This window comes from Halichoerus grypus, chromosome 10 (genome assembly GCF_964656455.1).
Source record: "Halichoerus grypus chromosome 10, mHalGry1.hap1.1, whole genome shotgun sequence".
Taxonomy (NCBI): domain Eukaryota; kingdom Metazoa; phylum Chordata; class Mammalia; order Carnivora; family Phocidae; genus Halichoerus; species Halichoerus grypus.
Genome location: NC_135721.1, coordinates 80,601,806 through 80,627,199, shown reverse-complemented (window position 1 = coordinate 80,627,199; position 25,394 = coordinate 80,601,806). Strand labels below are relative to the sequence as shown.

Here is a 25,394-nt window from a genome sequence, read left to right as displayed (position 1 = left end):
TAAGATACAGATATTTTAAATTTCTTTCCAGATATAGAAGTTATGCTTCTTACTCATTTTTATGTTAAAATAAGTGTGAACATTTAGAATATTTTCTAAATGGGGGGTGGTGGTGGTGGTGATGGGTCCTTCATCATTTTGTTGTGGCGGAAATAGGACTAGAATGGCCTTGCTGAACCACTATGTGGTAAGTACTTCAGGCCGAAGTGGCTATGTAGGGGTCTATTAACAACCATTATTACAACCATAGTTGAGCTATGAAGCTTTGAAGACAGATGGCTTGGGTGAATTTAGACCCTGGCTCTTCTGCTCGCTGTGACCTTGGGCAAGTTTGTTAATCTCTCTATGCATTAGTTGCCTCATATGTAAAATGAGGATAATAATCCCTTAATTCATAGGGTTTTTGAGGATATTAAAATGAGATATTATGTAAAGTGCTTAGAACAGTGCCCAGTTGGCACATTAGTAAATGCTCGATAAATGTTAGTCTCCATCATCATCATCATTATTGTTAACATCATTTGACACATTATTTAGGAATGAAGAAGAAATTTTTTCTATGCGTTTATTGTAGAATTGGATTTTTAACTGTTATTAGTTAAGGCAATTTCCGTTATATGCCAAGAAAGGAGTATAACTGTAAGTATCTTTGTAAGTAATGTCTTCTCTTAATGCTGTGGTACATACCTTAATGATATCTTTACCTTATAATGCTCATGTTTGTGGTTTGTGAGAATTGGTTTGTATCTAGTTATCTGCAGTTTTGTAGACAACCTACAAAAATTTTTAACTTTTTTTTTCTTTTAGGGTCCAGTTTATGGCATGAATAGGCTTCCACCTCAACAACATATATATGCCTATTCCCAACAGATGCACACACCACCAGTCCAAAGCTCATCTGCTTGTATGTTCTCTCAAGAGATGTATGGTCCTCCATTGCGTTTTGAGTCTCCTGCAACAGGAATTCTGTCACCCAGGGGTGATGATTACTTTAATTACAATGTTCAACAGACAAACACAAATCCACCTTTGCCAGAGCCAGGTTATTTCACAAAACCCCCAGTTGCAACTCATGCTTCAAGATCTGCAGAATCTAAGGTTATTGAATTTGGAAAAACTAATTTTGTTCAGCCTGTGCCAGGTGAAGGAATAAGACCATCTTTGACAGCACCTGCACATACAACACAGCCAACTCCTTTTAAATTTAACTCAAATTTCAAGTCAAATGATGGTGACTTTACCTTTTCTTCACCGCAGGTTGTGACACAGCCCCCTTCTACAGCTTACAATAATAATGAAAGCCTTTTAGGTCTCTTAACTTCAGATAAACCTTTGCAGGGAGATGGCTACAGTGGACCAAAAGCTAGTCAAACCATTGGACCTCGAAATACATTCAGTTTTGGAAGCAAAAATGTGCCTGGAATTTCATTTACTGAGAACATGGGTCCAAATCAGCAAAAGAATTCTGGTTTTCGTCGAAGTGATGACATGTTTACTTTCCACGGTCCAGGGAAATCAGTATTTGGAACACCCGCACCAGAGCTGGCCAACAAGAGTCATGAAACAGATGGAGGGAGTGCCCATGGTGATGACGATGATGACGGCCCTCACTTTGAGCCTGTGGTACCTCTTCCTGATAAGATTGAAGTAAAAACCGGTGAGGAAGATGAAGAAGAATTCTTTTGCAATCGTGCAAAATTGTTTCGTTTTGATGCAGAATCCAAAGAATGGAAGGAACGTGGAATTGGCAATGTAAAAATCCTAAGGCATAAAACATCTGGTAAAATTCGCCTTCTGATGAGACGAGAGCAAGTATTAAAAATCTGTGCAAATCATTACATCAGTCCAGATATGAAATTGACACCAAACGCTGGCTCTGACAGATCTTTTGTATGGCATGCTCTTGATTATGCAGATGAGTTGCCCAAACCAGAACAACTTGCTATTAGATTCAAAACTCCCGAGGAAGCAGCACTTTTTAAGTGCAAGTTTGAAGAGGCCCAGAACATTTTAAAAGCCTTAGGAGCAAATGTAGCCACAACAACAAATCAGGCTATGAGAATTGTAAAAGAACCCACAAGTCATGATAACAAAGATATTTGCAAATCTGATGCTGGAAACATGAATTTTGAATTTCAAATTGCAAAGAAAGAAGGGTCTTGGTGGCATTGTAACAGCTGCTCATTAAAGAATGCTGCAACTGCTAAGAAGTGTGTTTCATGCCAGAATCTAAACCCAAACAAGAAAGAACTCCTTGGCCCACCATTAGTTGAAACTGTGTCTGCTCTTAAAACTGGCCCAGAAAATACTCCAGATAGATTTGCGTCAATGACTCCAAAGAAAGAAGGTCACTGGGATTGTAGTATTTGCTTAGTAAGAAATGAACCTACTGTATCTAGGTGCAGTGCATGCCAGAATGCAAAGGCTACTAACAAAAGTGGATCTTCAATTGTTCAGCAAGCTTCCTTTAAATTTGGCCAGGGAGATCTTCCTAAGTCTGTTAACAGTGATTTCAGATCTGTTTTTTCTACTAAGGAAGAACAGTGGGATTGCAGTGTATGCCTTGTGCAAAATGAAGGAAGTTCTACAAAGTGTGCTGCTTGTCAGAATCCAAGAAAACAGAGTTTACCTACTTCTTCTGTTGCAGCACCTGCTTCTTTTAAGTTTGGTACTTCAGAGATAAGTAAAACCCCAAAGAGTGGATTTGAGGACATGTTTGCTAAGAAGGAAGGACAGTGGGATTGCAGTTGCTGCTCGTTACGAAATGAAGCAGGTGCTACAATATGTGTTGCTTGTCAGAATCCAGGTAAACTGAGTCTACCCACGTCTGCTGCTCCAGCATCTGCCTCTTTTAAGTTTAGTACTTCAGAGACAAGCAAAACTCCAAAGAGTGGATTCGAAGGCATGTTCACCAAGAAGGAAGGACAATGGGACTGCAGTATTTGCTTAGTGCGAAATGAAGCAAGTGCTGCCACATGTGTTGCTTGCCAGAATCCAAGTAAACAAAATCAGCCTACTTCTGCTGTTCTACCTCCGGCCTCATCAGATACATGCAAGGCTCCAAAGGGTGGATTTGAAGGAATGTTCACCAAGAAGGAAGGACAGTGGGATTGTAGCATTTGCTTTGTGCAAAATGAGAGTTCTTCCTTAAAATGTGTGGCTTGTGATGCCTCTAAACCAACTCATAAACCTAGTGCAGAAGCTCCTTCAGCTTTCACATTAGGCTCAAAAACTAAGTTAAATGACTCTTCTGGAAGTCAGGTTGGAACAGGATTTAAAAGTAACTTTTCTGAAAAAGCTTTTAAATTTGGTACAGCAGAACAAGGGTTTAAATTTGGGCATGTGGATCAAGAAAATACACCTTCATTTATGTTTCAGGGTTCTTCTAATACAGATTCTAAGTCAACAAAAGAAGGATTTAGTTTTTCTGTCCCTATGTCTGCTGATGGATTTAAATTTGGCATTCAGGAACCTGGAAATCAAGAGAAGAAAAGTGAAAAGCCCCTTGAAAATGACACTGGTGTTCAGGCTCAGGATATCAGTGGTCAGAAGAATGGTAGTGGTGTGATTTTTGGTCAAAGTGGTAGCACTTTTACCTTTGCAGATCTTGCAAAATCAACTTCAGGAGAAGGATTTCAGTTTGGCAAAAAAGACCCTAATTTCAAGGGATTTTCAGGTGCGGGAGAAAAATTATTCTCATCACAAAGTGGTAAAATGGCTGATAAAGCCGACACTTCTGCTGACCTTGAGAAAGATGATGATGCCTATCGGACCGAGGACAGTGATGACATACATTTTGAACCAGTAGTTCAGATGCCTGAAAAAGTGGAACTTGTAACAGGAGAAGAAGATGAAAAAGTTCTTTATTCACAGCGGGTAAAATTATTTAGATTTGATGCTGAGATAAGTCAGTGGAAAGAAAGGGGTCTGGGGAACTTAAAAATTCTCAAGAATGAAGTCAATGGCAAACTGCGAATGCTGATGCGAAGAGAACAGGTACTAAAAGTGTGTGCTAATCATTGGATAACAACTACGATGAACCTGAAGCCTCTCTCTGGGTCCGATAGAGCATGGATGTGGTTAGCGAGTGATTTTTCTGATGGTGATGCCAAACTAGAGCAGCTGGCAGCAAAATTTAAAACACCAGAGCTGGCTGAAGAATTTAAGCAGAAATTTGAGGAATGCCAGCGACTTCTATTAGATATACCACTTCAGACTCCTCATAAACTTGTAGACACTGGCAGAGCTGCCAAGTTAATCCAGAGAGCGGAAGAAATGAAGAGTGGATTAAAAGATTTCAAAACGTTTTTGACAAATGATCAAACAAAAGTCACTGACGGAGAGAGTGAGAGCTCTGATGCAGGTGCTGCCAGTGCCTCTGATACAACCAGCAAGCCAAACCCTGAAAACACGGGGCCCACACTGGAGTGGGACAACTATGACTTAAGGGAAGATGCTTTGGATGGTAGTGTGAGTAGTAGCTCAGTACATGCTTCTCCATTGGCAAGTAGCCCTGTGAGGAAAAATCTCTTCCGCTTTGGTGAGTCAACAACAGGATTTAACTTCAGTTTTAAATCTGCTCTGAGTCCATCTAAGTCTCCTGCCAAGTTGAATCAGAGTGGGACCTCAGTTGGCACTGATGAAGAATCTGATGTTACTCAGGAAGAAGAGAGAGATGGACAGTACTTTGAACCTGTTGTACCTTTACCTGATCTAGTGGAAGTGTCCAGTGGTGAGGAAAATGAACAAGTTGTTTTTAGTCACAGAGCAAAACTCTATAGGTATGATAAAGATGTTGGTCAGTGGAAAGAAAGAGGCATTGGTGATATAAAGATTTTACAGAATTATGATAATAAGCAAGTTCGCATCGTGATGAGAAGGGACCAGGTATTAAAACTTTGTGCCAATCACAGAATAACTCCAGACATGACTTTGCAAAATATGAAAGGGACAGAACGAGTGTGGGTGTGGACTGCTTGTGATTTTGCAGATGGGGAAAGAAAAGTAGAACATTTAGCTGTCCGTTTTAAACTACAGGATGTTGCAGACTCATTTAAGAAAATATTTGATGAAGCAAAAATTGCCCAAGAAAAAGATTCTTTGATAACACCTCAGGTTTCTCATTCAACCACTCCCAGAGAGTCGCCATGTGGCAAAATTGCTGTAGCTGTATTAGAAGAAACCACAAGAGAGAGGACAGATTTAATTCAGGGTGACGACACAGCAGATGCAACTTCAGAAGTTGGAGAAGCATCTAGCACATCTGAAGCAACAACAAAAGCAGTGGTTTCTCCTCCAAAGTTTGTATTTGGTTCAGAGTCCGTTAAAAGTATTTTTAGTAGTGAAAAATCAAAACCATTTGCATTTGGCAACAGTTCAGCCACTGGGTCTTTGTTTGGATTTAGTTTTAATGCACCTTTGAAAAATAGTAGTGAAATTAGTTCAGTAGTCAAGAGTGGATCTGAAAGAAAAGTGGAACCTAATTGTGAAGAGTCGAAGAATTCCGATAGCAAACAATCTTCAGATGGCAAAGTCAGAAATCTCTTTGCTTTTCCAAAGGAAGAGTCCTCAACTAATTACACATTTAAAACACCAGAAAAGGGTAAGCACTTAGTTTTTAGTATAAGCAGAATTTTTCGTCCATTGACTTGTAAATATTTTGCTTAATGCATATACTCTTTGTAGGATACTAATGTTTTAGTAAATGTTGGGTCATAAACATAGTGCTTTGTCAACAGCAAAAAAAAATAATGGTACAGATTTTTTTTTCTCCCTAAATCTGTTTCCCTGTTACTGTTTAAACAGCAACAGAGAATGTGTGTGTAAGTTATTTAGGAGATCTCACTAACTGGAAGATATTTATATCATGTTTCGTGCAGAGAACAAGAACCTAATACAGTACCAAAGTTTAGTGCCTCATGTACTTGAATCACGAGCATTAGCTCAGGTTTGATGTTTTTTTTTTAAGTGTTCATTCTTCAATGTATTATTCTCTTGTCACTCAAAAAACATGGTACTGAGATGTTTATATGTTATATAAGGTAGTCTTGCCACTATTTATTAAATGAGCAAAGAATGAAACTTCCAGGATAAATGAATATGTAAGACAGCCAAATTGGTATAAATTGAAGGACTCTGGCTTTTTATATTTTAAAATCACATTCACTTTGATTCTCAGAATGTTCAAAAATTAAATACTCTTTATTTTCTAGGATTTAATTTTAGCCTTTTTAAATCTAATCCAATGGCTTTTTGGACGAGCATCCCTTCCTCACAGCCTGAGAACAAAGGTATAGAGCTAGTATTCTCAGTATGAGATGACGTCAGTTTTTTTTAGCAGCTGGTAGTCCTTAGCAAAGTAACTGGCTGTATGAAATTAAGTACTTAACACTTAAGTGTGCATGTTAAAAGAATGTCTGTTTAAACAAGTACTTTTTTTGATTGGTGGTGTATAACACTGTTTAATGCTGGTTTTTTTTTTTTTTTTTAATTGGATGATATGTTTTCTCACTATTGTACAACAACATTTTCAGGTAGATCCATGTGGTCTTTACCTTTCGCTGCTTTGTACTTCATTATTCTGTTATTTTCAACTCCGCTTGATGAAGACCTGTGTTTTTTCTTTTTTTTTTTTTTTTTTGACCTGTGTTTTTTCTAACATTTATCTTTAGCCAGTAATGTCTGCTGGCATGTATACACATGGAACAGAGTTTCCCTTTAAGGTTATCCTTTTGGATAGGGTTTAGAAAAATATCCTATTTGAAAGTAGATGCCATTTTTAACAGCCAACATTATATACTTGGTATGTTATAAAAGTAAATGTTGGTATTAGAGTGGAATAATAGGAAGTGGGGCTTCTGTTGACCTTCAAGATCAAGGTTAGGGAAATAAAGCTCTCTATTAGTATCTAATAACGTATCTTGAGCAACACAACTATGTTCAATGATAAAATGACAATCCTTGATTGCTAAAGAAGCTTTTAACCCTCATTCTTAAGGATGTATTCTTTGGGAAATTATGTGAAAAGTGTGGACCTTTTCCTGTAAATGACATATACTTGCATGCACATTCTGGGACCCTCGGTTAAGAATCCCTAGCCTAAGAGCAGATTTACCAGTATACTACTGTAGGACAAAGAGCCTTATTCTATTTCAAGTCCAAGAATGTCATGGTCCCAAAGGACCTTAGAGATCGAGGTTTCAGACGTGAGGAAACTGAGGTTTGGCCAGGCTATCTGAAATGCCCAAGTTGTCTTTACCAGCTAATAGCAGAATTGGAATAAGAATCGTATCTTTCACTGTTGTAATTGATACTCTGGTTTTCTAATTAAGGAGAGTAAAAGGCAAGTTTAACATTGTAAAAGGGCTCTAGTTCTCTAGATCACATCAAATATGACCTGTGTATATAATTTAGAATTTTCTAATAGCCATATTAAAAAATAGAATAAAAAGAAACAGGTGAAAAAAAGCAGATGAAATTAATTTTAATAATCTATTCCATTACATTATATCTGAAATACCATTTCAAGTTCTAATCAGTATAAAAAATAATGAGAAACTTCATATTTTAGGTGTTTTTTTTTTTGTACGAAGTCTTCAAAGTCCGTGTATTTTTTTTTTTTTTTTTAAGAGAGGGGGAGAGAGCCAGCGAGAATGTGCTCACGAATGGGAGGGGCAGAGAGAGAGAGGTGGGAAAAGTGAGAATCTCAGCTGACTCCTCACTGAGTGTGGAGCCCGACACAGGGCTCAATCTCATGATCCCAAGATCAAGACCTGAGCCGAAATCAAGAGCTGGATGGTTAACCAGCTGAGCCACTCAGGTGCCCCCAGTGTGTATTTTTATACTTGGAGCAGGACTCAGTTTGGACTAGCCACATTTCAAGTGCTTAATAGCCACAAGTGGCTAAATACCATCTTGGGCAGCACCAGTTTATACATGATTTGTTTTATCTGTTCCTTTTGCCAGATACTCCTCTTTATAGACCGCAGTGTATTGTATGAAGAATCCCTTTTTTCTTTGTATTTTCCTTTTTTTGTTGTTTTTCAGCTATAAAAATCGTCTTAGATTCTTACAGTATTACTTACCCCTAGGATAACAGTGGTTTTAATTTAGTTTTATATGTTATGCTTGGAAATACGCAAAACTGGATGTAACTCTCATCAGCCACCATCCTTGGCAATTGTTAACTTTCCTTGTAGGAACTAATCAAGGTTAGCTTTGCATTAGTTTTATACTAATCTTTGCTCATAATTTCTGTAAGTTTTTTCAGTTGCAAATGCATGGATATTTTGCTGCTATTTAGTATGCCAAATATCGTTACGGCAGCACTATTTAAATACCTTTCACAATTATAGCCATTAATAGTAGTTTTTTTCAATGATCAATGAGTAAATGCAGTATTTTTTTGGTTTTAAATAGATTCTGTGTTCACTAAGGGTTTTGACAGAACGTTAAATCAGGTTTCTAATTATTTACAGAGCTCTGTCCACATCAAAGTTTGTGTTCTCATCACTATGCTATTTTAACCTAAAGATAAGTTCCATGGTTTTATTTTCAGCTAGGATATTGATGTTAATACCTGTTTAATATCTTTATAATTTTTTGGACTTGCTTTATAGCAAAAGAGAAGGAAAAACCTGAAGATCCTTCCTCAGATGATGAAGTTCTCATTGTATATGAGTTAACACCCACCGCTGAGCAAAAAGCTCTTGCAAGCAAACTTAAACTTCCTCCAACTTTCTTCTGCTATAAGAATAATCCGGATTATATTAGTGAAGAAGAAGAGGATGGTAAATCTTTTGTTATTTTAAACACATTCTTTTCATGCTAATCTTAGTAATGGGGGGGAGGTATGGTTAAATTATTTTAAGGCTGCCTCTTGGAACCCATCACTGCTGTCCTTGTAGGTAAGATGTTTTTCCTCAATGTATGTGTTGCAAATAGTCAGTGGATGTAATGGTTGAAACAACTGCATTTATTAAGTGAGGATTTTGTGGATGGCTACTATAAGTTGAGCAGGCATTTTGAGAATTGAAAGCGATCCTAATTTCCCTGTTGACTTAGAGGGATGGGAGAGTAATGAGGCAGATGGGTGTTTGATGATGGAAAACTTGGTGAGCCAGATCAGAGTCTTTTAGCAGGGGTGTTCCATGCTCAGAAAAGTTTTAGTAGGACCAAATGAGTTTAGTGGTGTAGAGGATTGGGTTGTGGGACATGGCGATAGGAAGATGAACTAAAATGATAGAGTAGCTCAAACAAGAGGAGAGCCTGAATGAAATTTCTGTAATGACAGGAGAGGCATGAGGAATATAGAATTGGCAAAATTGGGTGTTCTTTCAATGTGGGGAGTAAGGGAAAGTATGAAGTTGAAGGATAATTCCTAGATTTCTGGCTAGAAAAATTCCTGAAACTTACTAGAAATTCCTTTTGTTTAATAAAATCAATTATACTTTAAGATGAAGATTTCGAAACAGCTGTCAAGAAACTTAATGGAAAACTTTATCTGGATGACTTAGAAAAATGTAGACCATTAGAAGAAAAGCTTACAGGTATGTTAAAATTACTAATTATAATGCTCTTATGAATTTTATTTATTCATTCATTCATTCGAGGGAGAGAGAGAAAGGGAGGGGGAGGAACAGAGGGAGAGAGAAAATCTTCAGCAGGCTCCATGCCCAATGCGGAGCCTGATGTGTGGGTCTCAGTCTCAGAACCCTGAGATCATGACCTGAACTGAAATCAAGAATCAGACACTTAACCAACTGAGCCACTCAGGTGCCCCACTAGTTACAGTGTTTTTAAAAAATCTTCTATTTAAAAGGAATCTTTTAATCTGATCATTTTTATAATTACCAATTTTACCTATGTACTATTCCTCTCGTGTTTAAAATATTTGAAAATAATATGAAGTGTAAAACATTGTTTTCTTCGTGATTCTTGTTCTCCATTACTACTCATAGGTATTGCTATCTGGGTCTGTAATCTGTACATTATATTGAGAACCATTCTTGGAGAGTAGTTGGGACTTCTTGTAACTTTCTTTTGCTTGTGTTCTGTGGGATTTTCAGATAATGAAAAAGAATGTGTTATTGTTTGGGAAAAGAAACCAACAATTGAAGAGAAGGCAAAAGCAGATACATTAAAGCTTCCACCTACATTTTTTTGTGGAGTCTGCAGTGATACTGATGAGGACAATGGAAATGGGGAAGACTTTCAATCAGAATTTCAAAAAGTTCAGGACTCTCAAGTAAGAGAATCTCCATTATTTTCTTTCTGGTTCAGTTGCCTTTGTTGATGCGATACAGTAGACTAGAATGTTCTTACCAAATGGTAATAATGTGTTGTGGCGAGAAAATGGATTAGGCATCTACCAATCAGCTTTGACCAGAGGAGGAGGAATTTTGTTCTACATAGAGGACTGTAAAGGTTCACCCCTATGTGTATGTTGGATTTTTGTGGGGATGGGAGAGATGGACTGAGCAGATATCCCTAGGAGTGTTTACTACAATACTAAGAATGATATTAAGTAGTTCATTTTTCATACAAGTTAGTTTATTCTGTGGTGGGCAGAGTGGATAGGAAGTAACATTTGAGACCTGGTTCCCTTGGCCTATACCTTGCTTTGTCAATTTCATGATTTGGTTACTTTCTTAGCTCAACTACAGTGATATTTTTAATAGGGATCAACACCTTGGTTATCTTAGTTTGTATTCCACAGAAAATAGAAGACAAGGTCCCTGTCTAGTAATTGTTTACAATCTAATACTGGCATGTATTCAGAATGTTCCTGCCCCCTCAAGTAATACTGTTTTTTTGTTTGTTTGAGAGATGGTTAAAATGAAGTAGAGTTCTGGAATTAGTTACAAATGTAGTGGTTTATTTAAAGGACATGTGGCTAGAAAGAGATATGGTGTAACACATGGTCTGACTCTTAAGAAATTTATTGTTCTTCATAGTCTGACTCTGAGGGGTCTAGCTGGTCACCTGGGATGTGTAGGTTTAAACTTAATTCATCAGTACACATACAATTAATGGCCATCAGCTGATGTAACGATACCACTTTCTCATTTATAACCAAATAGATTTATTTGTGGAAATCTGAAGTTTTTGCAGCAGTGGCCTATGTTCAATCTAAAGTGTATTTTAAATCACTTAACAGTTTCCCTGGACTCATTGGAAGTACAAAGTATTTAATGGCTGTTACTCTGATTCCTAGCTGTAGAGGCTTTATCATGTAGCTATTCATTCAACAAGTACAGTATAGTCCTATCAATAAAAATTTGGACTATACAAATTTAAACAGTGATTTAAACATGGCCTCTTATGTGCAAAACTTATAATTAGTTATTGATTTAAAATTTACTTACTTTAAAACCTGAAACTGAAAAATACTTTCAGTACTGATGCACAGACCTGAATTGTACATCATTTATTCTTTTTCTACCTTGTGGTGCCACTTTAGCTGGCACACAAGGACTTGGTATATTTTGTCAGTATTTTGTGAACCACGCTGTTTACAGGAGTTGAAATATCTTATTTGAGGTGACAATTATGTTATTTAAAAATATTTGTCATTGTTATAAATTAAAATATTCTGTAACACTATCACAGTGTTCATTAAATAGTAGTACTAGTGGCTATGCAAAAATACTTTTGGTACCAAAGTTAAATATGATAAATCTCTATAAAGGTTGGAAAAAAAAGCCACAATAAAGTATACATTTTGGAGGAGGGCAAGTACCCTTTGATACACAGAGATGAAATAGAAAACTAAAAACCATTAAAGCTAAAATATGCTCTAAGAGATGTAGATGTACACTGTCTCAGAATGCATTGTTCCTGCTCTACACTCAGTTTAATTTTGAATATGATATCTGTTGCCTAAAATGCGTAAGTGTACTCTGTTTATAAGTGTTTAGTGAGCTAGCACTATGCTGACAATTGGGGATACAGTATTGAACAAAATATAAGTAATTTGATTTGTCTGTATTGAGTTTTCCATTCAAGGACTCTAAGGTGAGGATACATTTGGAGCTGAATTGAAACCCTTCCCCTCACCCAAGCAATCTGCCTACTTTTTTGGGGTAACATTTATTGTGATATAATTCACATACCATACAATTCATCCATTTTAAAAGTATACAATTCAGTGGTTTTTAGTATATTCACATGGTTGTGCAGCCATTACCACAATCAATTTTGAACAGTTTATCACCCCAAGAAAGTCTTTAACGGTCACCACCCTTCCCCATTTCCCCCTAGTTCCTTCAGCCCTAGAAACCACTGATGGACTATCTCTATAAGTTTGCCTGTTGTGGACATTTCATATAAATAACTCATGATGATATATGGCCTTTTGTGTCTGGCTTCTTTAACTTAATGTTTTCAAGTATATCTACATTATAGCATATATATATATGCATTTATTGATTTTTATGGCTGAATAATACTCAATTGTATGGATATACCACATTTTATTTATCCATTCATCTGTTGATGGCCATGTGGGTTGGTTTTACTTTTTGGCTATTAGGAATAATACTGCTATGATAGCATAAAACATTTGACATATAGAGTGAATTTTCTTTTCCTTGCGTTTCAGGTATGTTAAGGACTTTCTTCATTTGTACTAATTTTTTTTTTTATTTATAGAAGTAAAATTCACTTTTTTTGTATGTGTATGTGTCTCTGCTTTCTCTGAGTTCTTAACATGCCTGAATTCTTGTAATTCCCACCATAGACAGGATATAGAATAATTCCAACACCCCCAGATTTCCTTCATATTGTCCTTTGTATTCAGATCCTCCCCTACCCATATCTTTTAGCAACTGCTGATCTGTTTTGTTTCTATATTTTTGCCTTTTCCAGACTAACACATAAATGAAATTCTACAGTACATAATCTTTGAACATGGCATTTTTCACTTAGCATAATGCCCTTGAGATTTGTCCCAAGTTATTGTGTGTAGTAATAGTTTGTTCCTGTCTATCCCTAAGTAGTATTCCATTGTGTGGATATACCACAGTTTATTCATTGATCCATGGAAGGTCGTTTCCAATTTATTTTGCTCTTTTTCTAGCTTCTTAAAGTGGAACCTTAAATTACTGATTTAAGACCATTCTTCATTTCTAGTATATGCTGTAAGTTTCTTTCTAGGAACTGTTCAGCTCCATCCCAAAACTTTTACTATGTTGTATTTTCATTTTCATTCAGTTAAAAATATTTATTTTCTTCAGGTATTCTTTTGATACATGCATTAGATAGTATGTTGCTCCCAAATATTTGGTGATATTCCAAAATATCATTCTATTAATTGATTTCTAGTTTGATTCTGTTATTGTCTGTGAACATATTTTGAGTATATTCAGTTCTTATAGGCTTAATGAAGGCTGTCTTGGTGATTATTGTGCACTTGAGAGGAATGTGTAGGCTGCTCTTTTGGGGTAGTGTTCTATGTTAATTAGATCAAACTAGTTGATGCTGTGTTGTCCAAGTCTCAGTATATCTTTGACCAATTTTTTGTTTCCTTGTTCTTTTTATTACTGAGAAGACTTGCTAGGCATAACTGTAGATGTGTCTGTTTCTCCTATTAATTTTTGATTAATGTACTTAGAAAGTATTCCCTCTGCTTCTGTTTTCTACTGAAACCTCTACTGAACTCACTACTGAAACAATTTGGTCCTGGAAGGATATTAATTGATTGATGATACATTTTCTTTAATAGATGTAGGCCTATTCAGATTATCTATTTCTTCTTCTTTGAGTTTTGGTAGGTTGTGTCTTTAAAGGAATTGGTCCTTTTCATCTATGTTATCAAATTTGTGGGGATAACTGTGTTCATGAAATTCATTAAAATTTATTACCCTTTTAATATCCATCAATTAAAAGTGAATAGTGATGGCTCTTGTTTCATTTCTTTTTTTTTTTTATTTATTTGAGAGAGAGAGAGCACGAACAGGGAGAGGGGCAGAGGGAGAGGGAGAAACAGACTCCCCACTGAGCAGGGAGCTGCAGGAGGGGCTCAATCCCAGGACCCCAGGATCATGACCTGAACCGAAGGTAGACGCTTAACCGACTGAGCCACTCAGGCGCCCCTTGTTTCATTTCTAATATTAATAATTTGCATCTTCTTTCTTGTTTTCTTGGTTAACCTGCTAGAGGTTTATCAGTTTTTATTGACCTTTTCAAAAAATCAGCTTTTGATTTTGTTGATTTTTTTTCTCTATTAATTTCCTGCTTTATATTTTATTTATTTTTTATGTTTTAAAGATTTTATTTATTTGATAGAGACACAGCGAGAGAGGGAACACAGGCAGGGGGAGTGGGAGAGGGAGAAACAGGCTTCCCGCCAAGCAGAGAGCCCGATGTGGGGCTCGATCCCAGGACCCTGGGACCATGACCTGAGCCGAAGGCAGATGCTTAATGACTGAGCCACCAGGCACCCCTAATTTCCTGCTTTATTGATTTCTGCTATACTTTCCATTTTTTCTTTTCTTCTTGCTTTACCAAGACAGCCTTCATTAAGCCAATAAGAACTGAAATTACTGAAAACATGTTCACAGACAATAACAGAATCAAACTAGAAATCAGTAACAGAATGATATTTGGAATATCACCAAATATTTGGGAGCAGCATACTATCTAGTGCATTTATCAAAAGAATATCTCAAGAAAATAAATATTTTTAACTGGATATTGCTTTTCTTTCTCTAGTTTAAGGTGGAAGTTTATTGATTTTAGATTTTTTTTTTTCTTAAAGATTTTATTTGAGAAAGAGAAAGAGGGAGAGGGAGAAGCAGATTTCGATCTAGGAACCCTGTGATCATGACCCGAGCCAAAGGCTCGGTCTGCTTAACTGACTGAGCCACCCAGGCGCCCCATTGATCTTCTTCTTAATGTATGCATTCAGTACTATAAAGGTTTCCCTTCCTTGCTTTTGTTGCATTTTATAAGTTTTGATAAGTTGTAGTTTCATATTTATTTAAAAATATTTTTAACTTATCTAGAGACCTTCGGAAACATATTATTTTAAAAAGTGTGTTATTTAATCTCTAAATATTTGGGATTTCTCCAGCTATCTTTCTGGTAATGATTTCTAGTTTAATTCCTTTGTGGACTGAGTATATACTTTGTATGATTTCTGTTCTTTTGAATTTGTTGAGGTGCGTTTTATGGGCCAGAATGTGGGTAAACCATTTTTTGGGTAAATGTTCCATGTGAGCTTTCTGTTATTGTATTTTTCAGTTGTAAAATTCCCACTTGACTCTTTTTATACCTTCATTTTTTTTTTTTTTTAAGATTTTATTTATTTATTTGACAGAGACACAGCGAGAGAGGGAACACAAGCAGGGGGAGTGGGAGAGGGAGAAGCAGGCTTCCCGCAGAGCAGGGAGTCCAATGCAGGGCTCGATCCCAGGACTCTGGGACGGGATCATGACCTGAGCTGAAGGCAGACGCTTAATGACTGAGCCACCCAGGCGCCCCTACCTTCAATTTTTTTTTTGCTGAGAACTTATCTTTTCATTTGTTTTAAAGAGTATGTGTCCTTATATCCTGGAGCATTGCTAGAATCGCTTCTTTAAAGTTTTTTTCTGATCATTCAACACATGGATCATTTCATGACATCCCCCACCCCTTGGCCAGGGAGAGTTGGCTTTTCTTGGGACTTTTTTCCATCTCTGTCATTGGCAGCTTCAGTTTTGGAGCTGCTCTAGCACCCAGGCTGGAATATAGGTTGGCAGGGAAGGAAAAACCCTGGAAGGTTCTTAACACCAGATTATACCTCAGGTCTTGGGGTTCTTAATCCTCCTGCTTTCATCCACCTTTCAGAGGCTTTTTATACTTGTAATTTCTGTTTCAGTCCATTTGAGTTGTAGGTATTGGGAAAGAGGATGGAGCGTGGAATGGGAGAGAGAGGGTGAAGTGTGCTTATTGCATTTTGTCCAGAATGCCCAGGTCCTCAATTTCTTTTAAAATAGGGTATGTGATCCTTTTTGTCAATCAGTATTTAATAGCATAGTTATTTGTTATTTCCTCTTTGCAGAAATCTCAGAATGAGGAAATAACTAACACGGCTGACAGTGTGTATACAGGTGGGACTAAAGTGACTGTACCATTTTTATGTAAATCTGAAGAACCTGATTTTATTACCAAATCTATTAGTTCACCACCTATTTCTTCTGGAACTGTGGACAAACCTGTAGATTTGTCTACTAGAAAGGAAGATGATGCAGATTCTACAAGCCAAGGTAAAATTTGATACCTTTCCAAAAACCTTCTAGGCATACATTACATAAGGTATACCTATTTGTTATGTTTGAGAAAATAGACTCAAATGTCAATTTTAAAAACTCCCTTCCCTTTAAAACACATTTTGAAATGTATAAAGGGGCCTGAGATATTTGTAATAACCAGAAAATCATACTGCCTTGTCAACGAAAGATAATAAACATGTATTTTTATTGTTAGAATTGTAGTTATTAAGGAATATGAAGCATTGTGACTCTGACCTTTTTACCTGAGAATAAATGACAATAGTTTTGCTTATGCGGAGATTTTCTTTGTGAAAATGGTGCCATTTGCATATTGTTTGAATTATCATTGAAGTATATTAAAATTTATATATGAAGTAATTGTAGATATTAAAATAAGGTGGTTAAATTTTTATGATACTACTTCAATGTCTTTTTCTCTACCTGTTTCATTAAATTAATCAGTTACAGTAATTAAGATCTGATATGCTTTCCTCCTTGTTTTTTCATTTCAGTTGATATTAGAAGAGGGGGAATCTTTTATAATTATATTCCTTTATAATTGTTTGTCTGTATTACGTAATTTGTTTCAGAAGTAGTCTTGAATAATGCACAATTACTACATCATTTATAGGTACTTGAGAGTCTTAATATGTTAGAAGAGGAAGTAATTTCAGACCTAAAATCTCCTATGTTTTCAGATGATGAAAGTAGTAAGGCTTAGGACTCTTAAGAGATCATGTAGCTACACATTGTCAGAATTAAGACCCCCAAACACCTGGTGACCAAAGATAAGTAAGACATTCATTTTTTGTTAGCTTATTTAGAATAGAGAACAGAAAAATTCTTTATGCAGATCTTTCCTAAAACCCTACCTGTAAGTGAGTGATAGTTTTAGATTATAGAAGACTCTATAAAGCAGAAAGTGTATAGCTCTTTTATCAGGTTTAGTATAGATCTACATCTCATTTTTAAAAAAGATTTTTGGTATGCTTTTGGTGTAGTTTTCCATGAGAATAGTACCTGTACACTTAATACTGAAGAAGTTCAAAATTGGGTGTATTTTATAACTTTTCTTTAGAGAAATAACCAGAAGACAAATAATGCACACCACATACCCAACCCCTTTGGTAGTATAGAATGTCCCACCCACATTCTCTCTGGGTCCTGGGTAAAGCTTTGATGTTCAGTATATATTAAATGAAATATTAAATTACTCTTTTCCTTTTGCCAGTGGAAAGCAAAACAGTTTCATTTGGATTTGGAAGTAGCACAGGACTGTCATTTGCAGACTTGGCTTCCAGTAATTCTGGGGATTTTGCTTTTGGTTCTAAAGGTAAGATCAGGAGGAGAGAGTTTAATGATGTTACAGAATCAAGCACAACTGAAAGAATTAGTCCTTTGCCACAGTATTGTAACTAAGTTGGACATTTCTTTCCTCATCTCCACCTTCCATTTTGTTTAGGGTTTTAATAAGGAAGGGCTTCTATATTCTATTATTTTTGACATTTATTAATATAAACCATAAGAATTTTCTCTTAATTCACTATAAATCCTGTTGATGTCTTCCCCATCCTAAAATATAGAATATATATTTCCAGTGTTGGAATTACCTTGATTTTGGTGCATTGTTCTTTTACTTATGCTTTTGGATTTGGTTTTTGTTAATATTTCAAGATTTGTGCATCTGTATTTTTTAAGGAGATTTTATAGTTTTCTATTTTTCTAGTTTCCTTGATCGAGTTTGAACATAAGGATTGTGCTAATTTATCATGATAAATTTATGGTTGGTGAGGTTTCCCATCTTTTTCAGTGGTTTTCTGTTTTTAGTGCATTTTGTATCATTTGTAGAAAATAGGGCGCCTGGGTGGCTCAGTCGTTAAGCGTCTGCCTTCGGCTCAGGTCATGATCCCAGGGTCCTGGGATCGAGTCCCACATCGGGCTCCCTGCTCTGCGGGAGGCCTGCTTCTCTCTCTCCCACTCCCCCTGCTTGTGTTCCTGCTCTCGCTATGTCTCTCTCTGTCAAATAAATAAATAAAATCTTTAAAAAAAAAAAAAAAAAAAAATTTGTAGAAAATAATACATTACTTGATTGTTTCAAGTTTACTGGCATATTACTTTCTCATTCTTATAATGACTTCCATATATCTGATTATAGCACCACCTAAGTTGCTTGATTTATGGAATAAATTTTATTGAAGATACATACTTACATGATTTATCTAATTCCGAATTAAATCCGAATAGCGTTCTTCCCTCCCATATGCTTACACTTCTTTCATAGCACCCGCCGCTTACAGAAGCACATGTAAAACTTTCAGAAATTACCTTCAGGTATTTTTTGTTATGCTGGAATTCATAGCTTCATTGATGTCAAGTTGCTTTATTTTTTTTTTAATAAAGACTTTATTTTATTATAGAGAGAGAGAGAGCATGAGAGGGAGGAGGGTCAGAGGGAGAAGCAGACTCCCTGCTGAGCAGGGAGCCGAATGTGGGACTCGATCCCAGGACCCGGGGATCATGACCTGAGGCGAAAGCAGCCGCTTAACCGACTGTGCCACCCAGGCGCCCAAGTTGCTTATTTTCTTTTCTTTTTTTTAAGATTTTGTTTATTTATTTATTTGACAGAGAGAAACAGCATGAGAGGGGATAGGGTCAGAGGGAGAAGCAGGCTCCCCGCTGAGCCGGGAGCCCGATGTGGGACTCGATCCCAGGACTCCGGGACCATGACCTGAGCCGAAGGCAGTCGCTTAACCAACTGAGCCACCCAGGCGCCCCCAAGTTGCTTATTTTCATTTTAATGTATAGTAGCCTGAAGTCAGAGGATAATAAAAGCCCTATAGTGGATATAGTTATCCACACACAAAAAATTATCAAATAGAAGTTGATGAGTTAGGTTGCTTGTTACTCAGTGTAACCTTTTCAAAGTACTCTTTCCGTACTGTTGCAGTAAAGTGTAAAATAGGCTAGACTCAAACCTTATGACATTTACTCCTCACCACCACTTGTCATTTTTCAGTGAGATGATTCACCAAGCTCTTTGTTCAACTACATTTCTCACTTTGTTTTGTTCTTAGATCTGACAGGAATTTGTGCTGTCTTTTCAAAGAAATACCTTTTGGTTTTGTCAGTTCTCCTTTGTTTGTGTTTTGATTTATCTTTAGATTTTTTTCATTGCTTTTCTTTAGTTTTTTTTTTTTAAGAGGTCATAAATTTCACCAGAATGTGGGTATCTTTCTTTTCTTTTCTTTCTTTCTTTCCTTTTTTTTTTTTTTTTATAAGTTGTTTCTGGCATTGCATGGACCTTTCTGATTTTAAACTTTCTGTTTTGTTGGTTTTTAAGTTCAGAGGAATCTTTTTTTTTCTCTTATTTGCATATTCTTTTTCTGTGGTGATTCTTTTTTTTTTTTAATCTGTTCATTTTTTGTTGTGATTTTGTTTTTTTAAAAAATTCATTTTCTTCACAAGTTCTATTCATATAGGTCTGTCAATCATTCCACGTCTGTTGTGTAATATTTAATACAGAAACTAAGAGAATAATAAGGGAGTTCCTGTTTAGAGATCACCTGCCTTTGTCAGTAATCACCATTTTATCATATTTCCTTCAGATTTTGTAATGTTTTCATTAAACGTGGACACATAGTAGAAGTCTCCTACGTACTATTACGTAGAACTGTTACTGTGAAATGGATATTGATTATTGACATGTGTATCTTTACATTTTTACTGTAAAATTCTTCCTCCTGGTCCCTTCAAAGCAGTGGTTTTCAAAAAACCCTTGGATTCGTATTAGAATTTCCTGGGAGGTTTTTTGTTTTTTTGTTTTTTTTTAAACACCTATTATTGGGCTCTCTGGGCATGGTAGCCCAGGCATTGATATCTTACAAAAGTTCCTGTGTGATTCTAATAATTCACCCAGCATTAAGAACCATTGAGACATTTTGGAATTTTCTGCCATACCTCTCAAGGGTCTTGGGGGGGTAATTAAAAATTTTTCTCTGCTTGGGAGTTCCTGAACCAGTTTTGTTTTCTGTTTTTTTGTTTTATTTTCTGGTTTTTTGTTTTGTTTTATTTTGATTTAAAGATCTATTTATTTGAGAGAGAGAGAGAATGAGAGGAGGGGGGGTCAGAGGGAGAAGCAGACTCCCCACTGAGCAGGGAGCCCAATGCGGGACTGGCTCCTGGGACTCCAGGATCATGACCTGAGCCGAAGGCAGTTGCTCAACCAACTGAGCCACCCAGGCGCCCTGTTTTTTGTTTTTAAGAGAGACAGGAGAGGGAGAGAGAATGTGCTTGTACATGCAAGAGCATTGGTAGATGGCAGAGTGAGGGGGAGAATCTTAAGCAGGCTTCACGCCCAGCACAGAGTCCATTGTGGGGTGCGATCTCACAACCCTGAGATCATGACCTGAGCCAAAATCAAGAGTCGGTTGCTTAACTAACTGAGCCACCAGGCACCCCTCTTTTGCAATATCTTCCTAAGAATTTTTGTCTTCTCTTTTTAAAGTTTTTTTTTTTCTCACCACTAAATCTGGGTTAGAGGGAGTTACTGTTAATAGATACTCATTTTGTGCTTTCTTCAAGGTGCTGAGTTACTTTTTAAATGATCTGTGATATTTTTGCCTTAAGAGTTTTTAGCACTGGATGTACAATTTTCTAAGGTAGTGATTCATTAACAAGTGATGAAAAGTTAAGAGGTGTTTCTTTCCTCTAAGATAGTGAGGAATGTATTATTAGCAGGCTGGGCCATCTCAGTTGAGATGGGGATGAAGAAGGAAATAATTTTCATCTTCTCCAACGTGTAAGTTCTTTGTTTCTCTGCATGGGAACAGGGAGTCTTCAGTCCCAACAGCCTAGTATCCCTTGAGGATAGTTGAAGTCAGTGAGCTCCCAGCGCTACCATCTCCCACCTGGCCAAGAAGTCTAAGCTGTAACACTAGTTACTTCAGGAAGAAGTTGAGGTAGAAAACCTACCTGTGTTTAGGCTGCTTTGACTACTTTGGAAGTAGCAGGTGTGGCCTCTTTGAGAGGACATTTTTAGGTTCAAAAGTTACTTTTCACATGTGATAAAATGTTTTATGAAGTATATTACCTTTGGAGCTGAGCTAATTGTTCAGAGTTCCAAGGTATGTATGTATTTTTAAGAACGTGCTTCATTACTGGAAGTTCTTGGGTAGTTTAGTATCATGAAATTTGCCTAAGGTAAATTTATCTTATCTTTGTAGCTCAGAGCATAAACAATATTAAATGTACTGTGTGCTCACAATCCATATGAGTTAAACTTGTCAGAGTAATATAATTTTAAGCATTTTTACTAAAAGTATATGTTACATCATTGGAAATTATAGGCCTCAAGAAAGTAACAGGGGGGTTAAAAGCATATAAAATTAGACACCACTGTTTAAATATCCTAATTTATTCATCAGATAAAAATTTCCAGTGGGCAAATACTGGAGCAGCTGTGTTTGGAGCACAGTCAACCAGTAAAGTTGGTGAAGATGAAGATGGTAGTGATGAAGAAGTAGTTCACAATGAAGATATCCATTTTGAACCAATAGTGTCATTACCTGAGGTAACTATTAAAGAATGGAACTCTTACTAATAACTTCACATTTTGAGTTTAAAACTTGACATAGGCTTGACTTGCAGGACTAACTTTGTTTGCATTTCTTTCAGAATATTTACCCTTTCAAATGGAAGCTTTTTATTATTTTATATATATATAAATTCTACATGAACTTATTGGGAAGAACTAAGTTTTTTTCATATGTTTTTAGAATATCTTGTTTTCATAACGTAATTCTGGGAGTAAAAAAGTATCCAATCTCATACTTGCCAGAATCCTTTCAATAAAAAGTAAACTACATTTTCTGGACAAGAATGTTATTTTAGGCAAATTACTTTGTCAGTTTTCAACTACAATCAATAGTAGATTGTATTTATAAATACAAATAATATAAATAAAGGGATGTATTTACTTTCCAAAAGGAGGAAGAATCCTAATAAGATAAACATTTCATGACAAACCAGGTCTTTACTGCTTCATCCAAATCAGATGTATTCCTAGCCCTTGGATATTACCATTTATCTTGATACTATAGTTGAAATTCTGTTATTGTCATTGCAAAACAATATCATGAGGAATTTGGATCTTTGGAATTTGTCATGTTAAAAGCAGCAGCTTACAGTTTTATCTACTGTCATAGGTAGAAGTAAAATCTGGAGAAGAAGATGAAGAAATTTTATTTAAAGAGAGAGCCAAACTCTATAGATGGGATCGAGAGGTCAGTCAGTGGAAGGAGCGTGGTGTAGGAGACATAAAGATTCTTTGGCATACAATGAAGAATTACTACCGGATCCTAATGAGAAGAGACCAGGTTTTTAAAGTGTGTGCAAACCATGTTATCACTAAAACAATGGAATTAAAACCCTTGAATGTTTCGAACAATGCTTTAGTTTGGACTGCCTCAGATTATGCTGGTGAGTTCTACATTCAAATGCTACTTTTCACTTTTTTGGACTTTTCTAAAATCCATAACAAATATATAAGAGAGTTTGTAACATTTATTTTAATATTAAGGTCCATCCCTGTGTTGTTTTGTTGTTTAATAGATGGAGAAGCCAAAGTGGAACAGCTTGCAGTGAGGTTTAAAACCAAAGAAATGGCTGATGGTTTTAAAAAAAAATTTGAAGAATGTCAACAGAATTTATTGAAACTTCAGAAAGGACAAGTATCACTGACAGCAGAGTTATCGAAGGAGACAAATCCTGTGGTGTTTTTTGACATTTGCGCAGATGATGAACCTCTAGGACGTATAACCATGGAATTATTTTCAAACATTGTTCCTCAGACTGCCGAGAACTTCAGAGCACTCTGCACTGGAGAGAAAGGCTTTGGCTTCAAGAACTCCATTTTTCACAGAGTAATTCCAGATTTTGTTTGCCAAGTAAGTATTGTATTTAATTGTATATCACAGTTGAAGTCTAGAAAAGTGAACCACACTAACTTGAGAAATTTGAGTGTTTCTCTTTGCCTGGAATTTTCTTAAGATTTCTTTAGCTTTTCTGTATATTAGGTGGTGTCAGCACCCAACTTCCTGTCCCCACAAAAACTTTTAACCTAAAAATGGTTTAAATTTCTAATACCTTGAAACCTGCTAGAAATTGAGGGTGGGAAAAAGACCTTTTCATTTTTGTCTTTCAGAAATGGGTATTTCTTAGTTTTCAAACCACATTCTCAAGGAAGCTGAGTTTTTAGGACTTAATGTGTAGTGGTAGATCTGTGTGTATTTTATTATTTTATTCAGAATTCCTATTAATTGAAATCTTCTTTCAGGGGGGAGATATCACCAAACATGATGGAACAGGAGGACAGTCTATCTATGGAGATAAATTTGAAGATGAAAATTTTGATGTGAAACATACTGGTCCTGGCTTATTATCAATGGCCAATCGAGGCCGGGATACCAATAATTCTCAGTTTTTTATAACACTGAAAAAAGCAGAACATTTGGACTTTAAGCATGTAGTATTTGGGTTTGTTAAGGATGGCATGGATACTGTGAAAAAGATTGAATCATTTGGCTCTCCTAAAGGGTCTGTTAGTCGAAGAATTAGTATCACAGAATGTGGACAGATATAAAATCATTGTTTTTCATAGTAAATTTTACCTGTATAAACAGTTGAATTGAAGCTTAGCTGTTGTGACAATATGGTAATTATGTTCAGCTTTTGAAAATGGACGTTTCCAGTGTATAAATGTAAAATTGCAGCTTATAGCTGTTGTCACTTTTTAATGTGTTATAATTGACCTTGCATGGTGTGAAATAAAAGTTTAAACACTGGTGTAAATCAGGTGTACTTGTGTTTATGTACTCCTGACATATCTGTATTAAAATGGAATAATACTAATCTTGTTAAAAGCAATAGACCTTCTCAAACTATTGAAGGAATATGATATATGCAATTTAATTTTACCTTTTAAGATATTGGACTTCCTGCATGGATAAACTTACCATTTGAATAAAGGGACCACAACTTGGATAATTTTTATTTTACATTTGAAATATATTTGGTAATTTTAATTATTGGTGTACTCATTTATGCATAGAGACTCACTTATGAATGGGTAGAGCCACAGAGGGTAGAGACTTAACCAAAGTGCTCTTCTATAATCCTTGCACCTCCTGTATGGTTAAATTAACTTTTAAGTAGAGTACCTTCTTTTCTTAAAATGATATGTAGTTTCCTGTGCCCTTTCAAAGGTATTAAATTAATTTTTACATTTTAAACAAGTATTTCCTTAGTTTTTTTTTTTGTTTTTGTTTTAACTTTTCTGTCATCTGTTTCTACTACCTCAAACTGCAGCTTGGTTCTGATAGAACTTGAATTTTTCCTTGCAGTTATTGTGATAAAGTATGACTATTTTAAAAAGGTCTATACCATGTTCTTTGGTTAAAGATTTGCTTTATACTAGATTGTTGCAGTACCTTTTTCTGGTGAATTTTGTAGCAAAAATAAAGTGACAATTGTTAACAGCCATGACATTTAAAAATTTATTACTTGTGCATCCAGTTGTTTGTTCATTCTAGAGCCAAAGTAAGGAGGACAATTAAAGTTCTGTAAATCAGACTGCCACATAATTTCCAAAGCTCCCAAGAAGGTGACTTCTTTTCAAGTTTGATACTTACACACTGAACATTTATTTGGAAATGACTAGTATCAAAAGTTAGGCAAACTGCTAAAAAGGCGGCAGAGTGGGGGGGAAAGGGGGAGATGTTCTCATCAGCCTACTCAGTACAACTACAAAGAATCTAGAGCACAAATTTTTGTGTATTCTCATTACCAACAGTGACTGCCTTCTACCCTCCTGTGTTCTTCCCAGTGAAATCATCTCATTTTTAGTGAAAGACAGTGGCATTTATTCCGTTGTTTGGGGATTTGGAAATAGGTTATCATATAATACCTGTTCAACCACCAGATAGAGGAGGAGAGGGATGTCATGTGTGGTGTGTGTGAGTAATGAGTGATGGAATACTATCACTAAATCCACTTGGCCACAAAGCCAGTTAACTGAAATAAACCTATTGCAGTATATCTTTGAAATTACCTGAACCTTAACAGAGAGAACCATGGACTACATAT

General features: G+C 36.1%; 1 protein-coding gene across 4 annotated transcripts in view; it reads left to right on the top strand.

Moving 5' to 3' along the window:
• LOC118525972 (E3 SUMO-protein ligase RanBP2) overlaps positions 1–24,791 on the top strand; it is an 81,960-nt gene extending 57,169 nt beyond the window's left edge. For 2 of the 4 annotated variants that reach the window (XM_078056680.1, XM_078056681.1), the window contains exons 20-29: positions 808–5,602; positions 8,619–8,789; positions 9,456–9,548; positions 10,068–10,246; positions 16,043–16,247; positions 17,485–17,586; positions 21,677–21,822; positions 22,457–22,730; positions 22,863–23,197; positions 23,587–24,791. In XM_078056680.1, coding sequence (XP_077912806.1) covers positions 808–5,602; positions 8,619–8,789; positions 9,456–9,548; positions 10,068–10,246; positions 16,043–16,247; positions 17,485–17,586; positions 21,677–21,822; positions 22,457–22,730; positions 22,863–23,197; positions 23,587–23,892 — 6,606 coding nt within the window. In that variant the 3' untranslated portion in view covers positions 23,893–24,791. Of the gene's footprint in view, positions 1–807; positions 5,603–6,212; positions 6,291–8,618; positions 8,790–9,455; positions 9,549–10,067; positions 10,247–16,042; positions 16,248–17,484; positions 17,587–21,676; positions 21,823–22,456; positions 22,731–22,862; positions 23,198–23,586 lie in introns of those variants that run through there. The other 2 variants (XM_036076905.2, XM_078056682.1) reach the window with 2 other exon arrangements.
• The last annotated feature ends 603 nt before the right edge of the window (positions 24,792–25,394 follow it).